This window comes from Vigna angularis, chromosome 7 (assembly GCF_016808095.1).
Source record: "Vigna angularis cultivar LongXiaoDou No.4 chromosome 7, ASM1680809v1, whole genome shotgun sequence".
NCBI classification, from domain to species: Eukaryota; Viridiplantae; Streptophyta; class Magnoliopsida; order Fabales; family Fabaceae; genus Vigna; species Vigna angularis.
The window spans coordinates 8,085,850-8,099,308 of record NC_068976.1 but is presented as its reverse complement, the minus strand read 5'-3'; the positions used below and the strand labels follow the sequence as shown (position 1 = coordinate 8,099,308).

Here is a 13,459-nt window from a genome sequence, read left to right as displayed (position 1 = left end):
GGAAATCATCACAAAGGGACATTGGGAACCATTTGTAAGAAATTTTTTTTTATTTTCTAATAATCTTTTAATAGTTTAATTGTTTTAATAAATTTCGTGAGTTTTAAATTAAATTTTTGAGTGTTATTATATTTTAAAAGAATTGTATGCATTAAATGCTTCATTCAATGTGGCCTAAATTAAACTAACAAAATATGTTTTATATTTTTAATTTTTATGGATACTAACACGAATATTTATATTAAAATCTACAGGATGATATCTCCACCATATCATATTATTAGTAGTAATATCATCACTTAAAAATATGTTTTCATTTCACTTCTTTATAATAAAAGTCATTTTCTTTAATACTCTATCACTTATAAAATTCACATTTTCTGTTCAATTTTGTATTGAATTTTAACTAATGTTAATATATTAAAAAAATTAATATATATTTTAAAAGTTTAACACAGATAACATAAAAAAAAAACTTTGGAATCCAAATTCCACTTCATACATTAAGTTTAACTCTGTTTCATCATTCAAATAAACTATTTTCTCAACTTTTTAAAAATATTATTTATAATTATAAATAGTAATTCTAATCTCTACTTTTTAAAACCAAATTTTTCACTTCTTTTTTTCCTTTCAAAATCCCTATTCTATCAAGGAAAAGCTTGGCTACCAAATTGTAGTTTGGAAATGTATAACACAAACTTCAATACAAATTAATTACGTGTCGTTCAAAGCCAGCACCAAACCCAATTTCACAAGTCACAGAAGCACACCCTACCCTTTCCTACCCCATGATTCTTAACCCTAGAGATAATAAAGCATTTAAATAACTAAATGAAAATTTCCAAAAAAGAAAAAATAGCCACAAAGCATAGCAATTAAATGACCATGAGAGTGTGCAAGGAGACCAATGGTTAAGAAAGTGCGACAACTAACAAAGCCAAATCAAACATCATGTAAAAGTTACTTGGGTTGGCTTTGTCACTTTTCCACTGTGCCCCTAAGAAAGTTCCTTATCCTCAAACCAGTTATGTCATGTTGTTACCTCTTCTCTTACTTTTATCTTTGCAACCCTCTCATCTTTTCCATTTCACAAGCAAGAAAAACCAGAGAACATAGAAGAGAGAAGAGAAAAAAGTGGGAGAAATGGGGAGGGGAAAGATTGAGATCAAGAGGATCGAGAACTCGAGCAACAGACAAGTTACCTACTCCAAGAGAAAGAATGGGATCCTAAAAAAGGCCAAGGAAATCACTGTTCTATGTGATGCACAAGTTTCCCTTATCATCTTTGCTGCATCTGGGAAGATGCATGACTACATCAGCCCTTCCACCACGTAAGGATCTTAACGTTTGTGTACAGTTTCTTTTCTTCTTCTTCTTGTGTTTCTAATGTCAAGTTTGTTCTTTGTTTTTTATTTCTGTCTTGATTCTTAAAGGGTAGTTTTATGAAGCCCAAGTGCATGAAAATAGTACTATTTGATTGATCTGCAAATTAAAGGTCTTAACTTTTTGGTTTTTGTTTTGGTTGAGGAAGTTTGATTGACATATTGGAGAGGTACCACAAGACCTCAGGGAAGAGGCTTTGGGACGCCAAGCATGAGGTTGGTTAATATATGGCTCCTATTTTGTGTTTGCTTTCGATTTGTCCAAAGGAAAATATGACCTACTTTTGCTAAAAATATGCTATGAAACATGAACTATGAATTCTCTGAGTAGATCTAAATTTGGGTTGTACCTTCTACATATTATATTGTTTTTTATTATTATCAAAAAAGAGAAGCAGGAACTACAAGAAATGTAACATCTATGAACAGATCTGGCAGTAAAACGTTACTCACTTGCTTACTTTTTTCCTTGCAAAAAAATGAAACAACAACTGAACATATATATGTGTAGGAATAAAGACTTTATATGCAAATTAACGTCTTTCACACTTGATGGATCTCTCTATTGTCTGACATTACAACCACCATAGAGAGTCAGATCTACTCCAAATAGCCCTTTCTTTTGAGAATTTCTGGCTTTTTGCAACATCGTACTCTCCCTTCTCTTTTCTATGTTTATTTTTCTTGAAGAAAAGACAACTAGTGTGTTTTAGGGTTTGTGACTACTAATGTTGTTGAACTCAGAACCTAAACGGCGAAATTGAGAGACTCAAGAAAGAGAATGACAGCATGCAAATTGAGCTCAGGTATATTATTATAACATAACATAAATTGCATATTTTAAAACCATTTAACGTTCTTATTTCTCTCTCTTTCTCTCTCTTCATCTTTCACCAACTATTTCATTACAGGCACTTGAAGGGGGAAGATATAAACTCTCTGAACTACAAGGAACTCATGGCCTTAGAAGATGCCTTAGAAACTGGTCTCGTCAGTGTTCGTGAGAAACAGGCAAATGAATCTTCAAAAAGCTAAATTTTTAAGTTTTCTGCATCTTCTATTCCATGTCATTTAGAAGGTTTAAAAATGTATATAATCAAAACATGTAGAATTTGTTGAACTAAACTTCTCCCTAAATACTTGCATGAAAATGAAAAGAAAAAATAAATAAAACAAACTCTTCAATAAAACAAAAACTAATTCATGAGTGAAAATTTTTTATTTTGGATTATCATGAATTATTTTCTACAAAAATATTATGTGCAAAACAGTTTTATTGAATAACTTCTTTTGTTTTTTTTATTCTCTTTTCTTATATATGTTTATAAAGAAATTTATTTAAATATACCATAATATATAGCTTCTATTGTTAAGCAATGTATTTAGTGTCCATGGTAGCTAATTCAGTTTATTTTGTTCATTGAAAAATCAAATGGAATCCAAAATCAAAAGATATACATTATCTGACAGATGAACTTGTTTTTCTCTGCAGATGGATGTGTACAGGATGTTCAGGAGAAATGTATGTTTAATTGAAATCTTTGATTTATGCTATTGAAATAATATATATGTGTGTCCGTGCGCGCGCACACTCAATGCAAAACGAACTTTATCATTTTTTCTTCTCATTGTTGTTCAGGACAAGATCTTGGAGGAGGAGAACAGGGAACTTAATTTTCTCTGGGTACGTAATACATTACACAAACCCACTGTTTTAATGCATGGTTACTTCCAAATCTCATACCATGAAAAGTTCCTAATTTCATTTTCTTTCCATTCTAAAACTATACTACTTAGAACTTTTGGCATTTTGAGAATTCAAGGTTTGGCAAGCCTTTTTTGTAGTCACATCTGATAATACATAATTAACTGTAAAATTATCTCATCAACTCATTGAATAAATTAAGAGAGGATTTAATAATGTTTGTTTAGGCAAGGCACACATTATAGAGTTGTTCTAAAGTGAGGTTATGGTTAAGAAACTTTAATATTGAGAAAAGTTCATGTGTCACCACATTTATGGCCGTAATCTGGTTTTAATTCGTCCAAAAACTTTTATGTTGTGACCCCAATGAGTTATAGATTACAATTTTTTTAGAGACTTATAGATTACCATTAAAACCACGATTTATATGTGATAACCATTGTATTACCATATAGGGAGTTTACTTAAATAGAAAAAATAAACTATTACATTCTGCTTCTGTTGTTATTTTGTCCAATATCCCCACCTCAAAAACAGTATATAAGTGAATAAAAGAAGATAAAACCTTTAATGTGGTTTTCTTCAATGTCATGTATTAGATTCGACTAGTGTTCTATTATAGCCTTACAAAAGGACTGTCTAAATATTGATCAAAATCTATGGAAACAGTTGTACAAAATAAAAAGGTAACTTTTATTTTGAAAAATATCATAACTAATAAAACTATATATCATACCAAAACAGTGAAAATTTTGCTCATGCATGGAAAACTTCAAGATTACCAAAAGTATTAGTACAAGAATTACCTTCCCAAAAATTGAGAGTAAAACACAATGTAAAGACATTTCTTTCATCTAAATCTTAAATTCCATGAAACCAAATTATCATTTTGAAAATTTTGAATAAGATAGGAGGCACACTTAATTGACAAACTTTATCATCCCTTAATATTAACAGCAATTAGATTAAAAACTTTATTGCATAAAAAATGGAATACATAATTATTCACCACATAGTGGATGCCTACTTGTATATGTAATATTTCTTCAAATGGGTCATTGGAAAATAAATTGTTTAAAGATTATGACTTACCGATCTTGAAGCGTAATACGATAGTTCTAAAGTTAGAACTTCATTTGTAAACTCGTGTAGTTTATTTGCTACTCCATTAACTAAATTTTATTACCCAATTTAAACGTTACCAATATTAAATTTTAGATAATATTTATATTACCATGGTCTAATATATTAGGTTTATAAACCGTGCTCTATCTCCAGCAATTTTTAAATGTTTCCATATAGAAATATACAAGCAGCATTTGCATATTGCAATTTTTGACATGGTATTGTTTTTTCTTCATTTAGTAAAACTGTTGTCAACTTCATGTTTAAGGAATAGTTTCATAATCGTGGAAATTGAAAATATTATAAGAGTGTTTTGTTGTCATTTTGAACATAAAAACCATATATCAATCCTTTTAATAATTTTTAATATTTTGAAAATTATTCTTTTAATTATAAATTTATATAAAAGATCAAGACACCATTTGTAACCTAAAATATTAAGACAACAAATCTATGAATTTATTTTTTTTATGATAGTAAAACTTGGTCCATCTTACTTCTCTTGAATTCTTAACAATAACTTTAAATATCCTGCATAATATACGTAAATGAAGTAAAATAAATAGGAAAAAGAATCACCCATTCATGGCATATTTTTATTGCATAACAGTCCAATTTATGTTTTGTATTTCTCTTATGAAAAAGGTTAAAATTTGTGATAAAATAACATTGTAAGATAGTTTAACCCTGTGCATGGCCATTTAATTGATGGTGTATTGTGTTATTTGAACAGCAACAACGTTTGGCAGTGGAAGGAGCAAGAGAAGTGGAGAACGGGTTTGATCAGAGTGTGAGGGATTACAATTCCCATATGCCATTTGCCTTTCGTGTGCAGCCAATGCAGCCAAATCTTCAAGAAAGGATCTGATATAATACTCTGTCAAATCAAAACTCCATCTTGCTGTTTTCATCACAATCTTATGTGCATGTCACAACTTTTTAAGTATGTTTTGCTATCTGTTTGTTGCTAATAAACAACTCAATTTCACTTCGTCATTCAACTCACTCTTATGCGTCTCCGACTTTGTCTCCTGTTTTGTGTGTTTGTCTCACTATTATATATACTTTCGCCTCCTCATTTTTCTCATCTCGTTCTTTTATTTGTATGTGTATATATATGAAACAAGTTTAAAACATTTTATGTTTTTTATCTCCTCAATTATGTTAAAAATCAAGAATCCAAGTAAACTTCAAAATGGTGTTTCTTAGAGTGACGTCTTTTATAAAGAAAAATAATTTTTTTTATTGTATTTAAATATAATATTGTATATTTAAAATTAATTAGTGATTGAAAAAAAATGTGTGTACATGTCTCTATTGAAAGTGTTTCGAGGTTTGTATTTTTGTAAAGAAAGTATATTGGGTCGACTTTTTAAAATAATCGGAATCCATGTAATTAGACGGATAATATAACCAAATAAATAATTATTTAAGAGAAAAGTCAAAGTTGATTAATTTATTTAAACATGAATTTTCTGCCCTACAAAGGAGATAAATGACTAGTAAATGAAATAAAGAATGAATTTTCTCTATTTGCATATATACGATTTCAAGAGACAATAGTTTCGTCTTTGAAGGCTTGTATCACTAAAAGGAAGTCGCAATATTGCATTTAATCCAAAAGATGAAGGGAGAGATCCATTTAAATTTAATAATGTTAAAATAATGATAATGGAAGAAATTATCATTGTTTTTTTAATACTAATAAGACAAAATTGAAAAAGAAAATGAATTTTGTATTATCATCACTCTTTACAAATGAGCCAGAGTTGCTTTTGTAGGTTATAGAAAATGCTGACATTTAATCAATAGATTTTAAACTACACATTTTCTCATATTATATGAGACCATTCATTTTAATTTGAATAACCGACAATGATAATAATAATAAAAAAAAAAACCTTTAAGAAAGTTCTCCTTGATATGCTTATTCAATAGCCCTGAGTCTTTTAACAATTTTGAAAGTGTCTTTATTATTATCCTTTAGAACTACAGCTCTTAATAAGATTTCATCCTTATTTTCTCCTTCTCAAACGGTACCATATATAATTTATATGCTTTTTTTCTTTAATGTTGAAGATGATTCTTTTACATTCCAGCAATAAATTCATTATCAACATTGAAGAGGAGAAAAGAAAAAAAAGTAAAGAATGAAAAAGAAAAAAAAACGAAAAAATAACTAAATCACAATATTTACTGACAAAACAACCAAAATTTGTTAATACAGTGACAATATTTACCAACATATTTTATCTATTGATAATTTCAATTTTTTTATATTAAAAAAAATACATAATATTATTTATTGAATTACATTTAAAGTACTAATACTTTTATGGTTCTTGAGGTAATGTTTTAGGATAGTGCAGAAGGATTCAAATTAGTGTCCCATTTCATCAAATTTCTGAGTAATATAAATAAAAATGAACCAAAAAAAGGACAAAACTTAAAATTTTTGATATAACTTCATTGCATTTAGGTGTAATAAAGCACAATTTTAAAGACATAAATTGTTTTAGGTGATTTTAAAACTAACTATTCAATTTATGATAATAGGTACATGAAGTGGTTGTTATTCATGACCAACCTCAAGCTTATGATGATATTTTGAAGATGATGAAAACTCAAGTTTAGAGTTAAATTTCTTTGTTTTATTCTTTTATACATCACACCAAGTACTAATCGGGACTTTAAAATGATACTTCAAATGAACTTAAAAAGAGAAAAAGAAATGTTTTCTAGAACTTAGATTTTATGAAAAATGAAAAAACATTTCTAACCGGGAATATAATTTGCTAATTGTGTTGCAAGAACAATATTATTGATAATGTATTGGTTTAATTGATTATTTGTGAATGCATGTTTTTATGATTTTTAGTTGTAGTTTTATAATTTATTAGTAACAGATTATATTACGTTTCAACATTTATTAATAAGTGATACATTGTTAGGTTTCAAACATTTATTAATAAGTGATACATTATCTTTGACGCTATCAAACTACCACTACTTAATCAAGGCAACTTTGACATTGTCAAGTTAGTAGTTAACAATGGGTTAAGTTAACCTTAGTCATATCCCAACAAATATGGAATTGTTTTTCAATAATTGATTCTTATGAAAATACTAAAAAAAAGTAAAAATATATCATAATGGATATAAATGTAAATTTAATGAAATAACAAATAATAAAAGACTTTAAAATGATTATAATAAAATAGACTAATTTCATTGTTTTTTTTTCAAAATAGATTCATCATCAGTTATTTACAGATTATTGTTTAATTAATTATTATTTTTTATTTTAAATTAATTAAAATAAATTTTAATTAATTTGTTGGCAATATAGCAACATTCTCAAGGTAGGTTAGGCCAAAGCTGACATAATCATCTGTTGTACCATTTCTAGAGTGTTTGCATAAGGTGTAAGAACAAAAGTTGAAGTGGACAATGTAACAGAACTCAAAGCACCAACATAGGCATGATAAGCAATGCATTACTTCTTTCAAGGCAAGTGGGACAAGCTATGATGATATGCTCTTGTTGCTTGTAATAGTTACATAATTTTTATGGACAATCCTTTGCAAGATGACCAAATCCTTTGCAATTGTAGCATTGGACAAAACACATATCAGTAGTCTTATTCTTTCCTTGGGCGACATAGGCCACAACACCAGGAATAATAGAATTGATATGTTGTTCCATCACTGCATCTGTTGTGATTTCTTATTCCTCTCGAAGAAGCTCACTCATCCAAATGAGGCATAGGGTCACGATTCATCATATTGGAACGAGTAGCTTCAAAGCAGATCACAACTTCATCAAAATCTGATCTCGCTTGCTAGTCTTGTGCATAGCTTGAACAAAAACTAAGACTTCACCAGAAATACCCACATTAATAATATTTGAATATTCAGCCCATAGATTTTGAAAACCAAAATAATATTCCTAAATTGACGGATTCCCTTGTTGGCAAAAATCAACTATGAAGTTTTGATGATGAACAGAGTTGCACAAGTCAAGACAAATTGAAGATTTATGTATTTTTAAAGCTTTTGTAATAATCAAAGTTGATGAAGTAGTACTCACAAATGTATTAGGATCGATTATTGTAATTTACATTTAAATGCTGTTGAGTTTCGTCCTCATTCTGTTTTAATCGATTAAACCTAGTTTTAATCGATTAAAACCGAGGCTGGCCCTGAAAACCCAAGTGCCACTGGAATAATCGATTAAAGTGTATAATAATCGATTAGCTAATCGATTAATCATGAGAATAATCGATTAACACTGACCGTTGGGGATTTCAGATTTGAAAAACTAGTCGTTGTACTCATTTTAATTGATTAATACTTATGTTAATCGATTAAATGCGTTAGATGGCCCGTTTTCGAGAATGGAAGGGTATTAGGCTGAGTCTATAAAATGGCTCACTCTTTATCTCAAAAATAACTCTTCCCTTGTGCAAAAGATCTCTGAATTCTTTGAGAACTCTGTGAATTTGCTGAAGCTAAGGAAACTCTTGTCTGCAAAGTCCTGAAGTGGTACTGTGGTGACAGAGGAATAGCTGGTTCATCCTTGGTGTGTCTGAGGAAGTGTCTGGAAGAGATTCATCCTTCGTGAAGCATTCGAAGGAGGTGGTCATCCTTTGTGAAGATTCAAAGGAGGTGTAAGTTCATCTCTTGTGGTTTCAAGAGAGGTGGTAATTTCTAAACTGTTACAAATTGTTTTTCTGCGTGACTAATATTTGTAACTGTTTTGGGATAGTGAAAAAGGTTTATCTTGTTTGAGATAAGCGACTGGACGTAGGATCCTAGTGATCTGAACCAGGATAAAATCACCTGTGCAATTTTTCTCTTTCCCTTACTCTGTTATTTACATTCAATTATCTGCTTAGTAAGAAAGAATTAAGAGAAAAATATTAAAAAGGCAAAATAAAAGTATATAACCAATTAACCCCCCCTCTTGGTTTGTTACCACGCTAATAATTCCGCTGCAGCGATTCTAACAATTGGCATCAGAGCTTGCTTTGATAGTCATTCAAATGGCAGGATCACATCAAACCTTTGCAGAGGGTGCATCAATCAATAGACCCCCACTATTCACATGTGAGAACTATGCATTCTGGAAGGTAAGGATGCAAATATTTATTGAATCTATTGATTGTGAAATTTGGGATGTTATTGCATCTGGTTCTTCTGTTCCTACTAACAATATACAGGAACCAAAGCCCCGTGGTCAATGGACCATTGAAGAAAAGAAAAGATTTCAGAATTACGTTAAAGCTCGGAATATTATTGCATCAGCATTGACTGTTGATGAGTTCTACAGGGTTTCTGTCTGCAAAACTGCTCAAGAAATGTGGGACGTGCTCAGAGTAACACATGAAGGAACAGATGACGTAAAGAGGGCAAGAAAGAATTCCCTAATTCAAGAATATGAAATGTTCCAGATGAAGCAAGGAGAAACAATTTCTAACGTTCAAAAACGCTTCACCAACATTGTCAATCATCTCATTGGACTAGGTAAGTCATTTGATACTGATGAACTAAACATTAAAATCTTAAAGTCTTTAGACAGGTCATGGCAACCTAAGGTGACTGCAATCTCGGAGTCACAAAACCTCAACACCATGACTATGGCGGCACTATTTGGAAAGTTGAGGGAACATGAATTAGATATTGGAAGACTTGATGAAGAAGAAGCAAAAGCCAAAACCAACAAGAAGAGTTTGGCATTAAAATCAGAGGTTGAAAGAAGCAAAGGTAAATTGGAAGATGAAGACTCAGACGAAGAGGAAAACTTAAGCCTCTAGATCAAAAGATTAAACAAATTCATGAAGTCTAAAGGTAAAGGAAGGTTTAGGTACGAAAAGAAAGATAATCAAGCATCTTCCTCAAATTATCGATGCTACAGCTGTGGAGAAAAGGGGCATCTAAAGGCAGACTGCCCAAATCAGAAGAAAGGTGAAGACAAAAAGGAGAAAAGATTCTTCAAGAAAAAGAAAGCATACATTGCATGGGAAGACGATAATGAGTCCATTTCAGATTCAAGCGATTCAGATGAAGAAGCTAACATCTGTTTAATGGCAGATGATGATAATGTCAGCCAAGTAAGTAGCTCACATTATTCTGATAATAATAGTCAAGTTGATGAAGATGAATTGCATGAAACATATGCTGCATTGTTAATTGAATCTGAAAAATTAAATATTTCTCATAAAAAGCTGAAAAAGGATTTTAAAAATTTAAAATCTGAATTTGACAACCTTCTTGAAGAAAATAAAAATTTGAAGTTTACTTCTGAAAATCTCACTAAATTAAATGATGCCTTGAAAACTGAATTTTCAAATTCATCTGAAGAAAACAGAAGTTTGAAAAATAAATTTTTATATCAAGCAGAAGAAATCAGGAATTTGAAAAGTAAAGTGTTATATTATGAAAAAGAAAAATATGTTGCTAATAATGAATGTGAGTCTTGCATACAATTCAAATATTTTTCTGAACAAACAACCTTAGGAGAATGTAGCAAAAATAATGAAAACAAGGTTGTTAAAAATGAGTATGTTCCTAAAATTAAAAACAAACAGAATAATAGAACCCGTAGAATATGGGTAGAAAAAGGAACAACTCATGGGAACACAAACGTTGTATCATGCTTTTATTGTATGAAAAAGGGTCATACTTCAAATAAATGTAAAATTAAGCATTATGGTGTTCCTAGTGGTAGATATGTTTGGGTTGCTAAATAATTTGAATCTAACCCAAAAGGACCCATACAAAGAAGTTGGGTACCTAAAATAGCTTGTTTGTTCCTTTCTTTTGCAGGTATTACAAAAATCAAGAAAAGTCATGTGGTGTCTCGATAGTGGTTGCTCAAAACACATGACAGGAGACATAACAAAATTCACAAACTTTAAAGAAAAGGAACAAGGCTTTGTTACCTATGGTGACAACAACAAAGGAAGAATTCTTGGAAAAGGGGATATAGGAAGCAAAGACACCTTGATGATCAAAGACGTACTATATGTAGGAGGACTGAGGCATAACTTAATTAGCATCAGTCAACTGTCCGACAAAGGATTCAAGGTAACTTTTGAGAAGAATTCTTGCACTATTTTTAAGAGTGATTCTTCTGAAATTGCTTTAAAAGGAGTTAGACATAATAATATTTATCTAATTGATTTAGAAAACGTATTAAATAAAAATATTTCATGTTTAGTTGTTAAAGAGGAAAACCCATGGTTGTGGCACAGGCGTGCTGCTCATATACATATGCAACAACTTAACAAACTAGTATCTAGAGAACTAGTAATTGGTTTACCAAAATTAAAGTTTGTAAAAGATAAATTATGTGATGCATGTCAAAAGGGGAAACAAGTTAAAAATTCCTTTCATTCAAAAAATATTGTTTCTACTTTAAAACCTTTAGAACTTTTACATTTGGATTTATTTGGTCCTTCAAGGATAAAAAGTTTTGGTGGAAACTATTATGCTTTAGTTATTGTTGATGATTTTTCAAGATATACTTGGACCCTGTTTCTCACTCTTAAGAGTGAAGCTTTTAAAGAATTTAAGAAGTTTGCTATTTTAATTCAAAATGAAAAGGATTTAAGAATAAAAGCTATTAGAAGTGACCATGGTGGTGAATTTCAAAATGAATTATTTGAAAATTTTTGTGAAGAACATGGTATTTCTCATAACTTTTCTTCGCCTAGAACTCCCCAACAGAATGGAGTAGTAGAAAGAAAGAATAGATCATTAGAGGAACTTGCTCGTACTATGTTAAATGAAAATAATGTTCCTAAACAATTTTGGGCTGATGCTGTAAGTACTGCTTGCTATGTTTTAAACAGAATGTTAATTCGACCTATTTTAAAACGTACTCCTTATGAACTTTTCAAAAATAGAAAACCAAATGTTTCCCATTTAAAAATCTTTGGATGCAAATGCTATGTTTTAAACAATGGAAAACAGAATTTGGGAAAATTTGATTCAAAAGCTGACGAAGGAATTTTTCTTGGATATTCTTTAACTAGCAAAGCATATAGAGTCTTTAATAGAAATCTGCTTACAATAGAAGAATCCATACATGTTACTTTTGATGAAATTGTGGACCTTGAGGCAAAACCTCTTGAGTCAGAAGAATTTGATGCAGGAACAAGTGAAAATTCATCAAAGGAGACAAACGAAGAAAAGAATAATGACGATCCTCAAGATGAAGACTTAAATAAAATATGGCAACAACCTAGAGGATTATCTTTGGACAACATAATTGGCGATATCACACAAGGGGTAAACACAAGAAGTAATACTGCAAATTATTGTATGAATGTCGCTTTTGTGTCACAGATTGAACCAAAGAACATTGAAGAAGCCCTTCAAGATGAAAAATGGTGTATCGCAATGCAAGAAGAACTCAACCAGTTTGAAAGAAATCAAGTATGGGAATTAATTCCCAGAAAAGACACTCATCAAGTAATTGGAACTAAATGGGTGTTCAGAAACAAACTGGATGAAGAAGGAAACATAACCAAGAATAAAGCTAGGCTTGTCGCAAAAGGATATAGTCAAGAAGAAGGTATAGATTATGATGAGACATACGCTCCAGTTGCCAGGTTAGAGGCAATACGCCTACTTCTTGCTTATGCATCTATGATGAAATTTAAATTATTTCAAATGGATGTTAAAAGTGCTTTTCTAAACGGTTATATCAAAGAAGATGTATTTGTTGAACAACCACCTGGTTTTGAAGATTTTAAAAACCCAAATCACATCTACAAATTAAAGAAAGCAATATATGGCTTAAAACAGGCACCTAGATCTTGGTATGAACGTCTGAGCAATTTTCTGGTAGAAAATGATTTCAACAGAGGAAAAATTGATTCAACCTTATTCATTAAAAAGAATGGAAAACATTTTCTACTTGTTCAAGTATACGTAGATGACATTATTTTTGGTTCATCTAACGCAACTCTCTGCGAGAATTTTGCTAAGTCCATGCAGGGAGAATTTGAGATGTCAATGATGGGAGAACTTACTTTCTTCCTCGGACTTCAAATCAAACAAATGGAGGAAGGAACCTTTATATATCAAACCAAGTATTGCAGGGAAATTCTTAAAAAGTTTGCGATGGACAATGCCAAAGAAGCATCAACCCCCATGGGGACATCCTGCTACTTAGACAAAGATGAGACAGGTAAAGAGGTAATCCAGACCAAATACAGAGGTATGATTGGCTCTTT

At 30.6% G+C, this 13,459-nt stretch overlaps 1 protein-coding gene across 1 annotated transcript; it reads left to right on the top strand.

The window, feature by feature from the left end:
- Positions 1-954: 954 nt before the first annotated feature.
- LOC108337815 (agamous-like MADS-box protein MADS9) lies at positions 955-5,293 on the top strand. The gene is made up of 7 exons (XM_017574414.2): positions 955-1,334; positions 1,535-1,601; positions 2,130-2,191; positions 2,297-2,396; positions 2,878-2,907; positions 3,025-3,069; positions 4,949-5,293. The coding sequence occupies exons 1-7, from the start codon at positions 1,147-1,149 to the stop codon at positions 5,081-5,083; spliced, it is 627 nt and encodes a 208-aa protein (XP_017429903.1). The 5' UTR covers positions 955-1,146; the 3' UTR covers positions 5,084-5,293.
- Positions 5,294-13,459: the final 8,166 nt, after the last annotated feature.

Bases quoted from the DNA above. Each gene is read 5' to 3' on its own strand.
- LOC108337815 (XM_017574414.2), top strand. From the start codon at position 1,147: ATGGGGAGGGGAAAGATTGAGATCAAGAGGATCGAGAACTCGAGCAAC. The intron at 1,602-2,129 runs GTTGGTTAATAT...TGTTGAACTCAG, and splicing joins TTTGGGACGCCAAGCATGAG to AACCTAAACGGCGAAATTGA. The intron at 3,070-4,948 runs GTACGTAATACA...TTATTTGAACAG, and splicing joins GGGAACTTAATTTTCTCTGG to CAACAACGTTTGGCAGTGGA.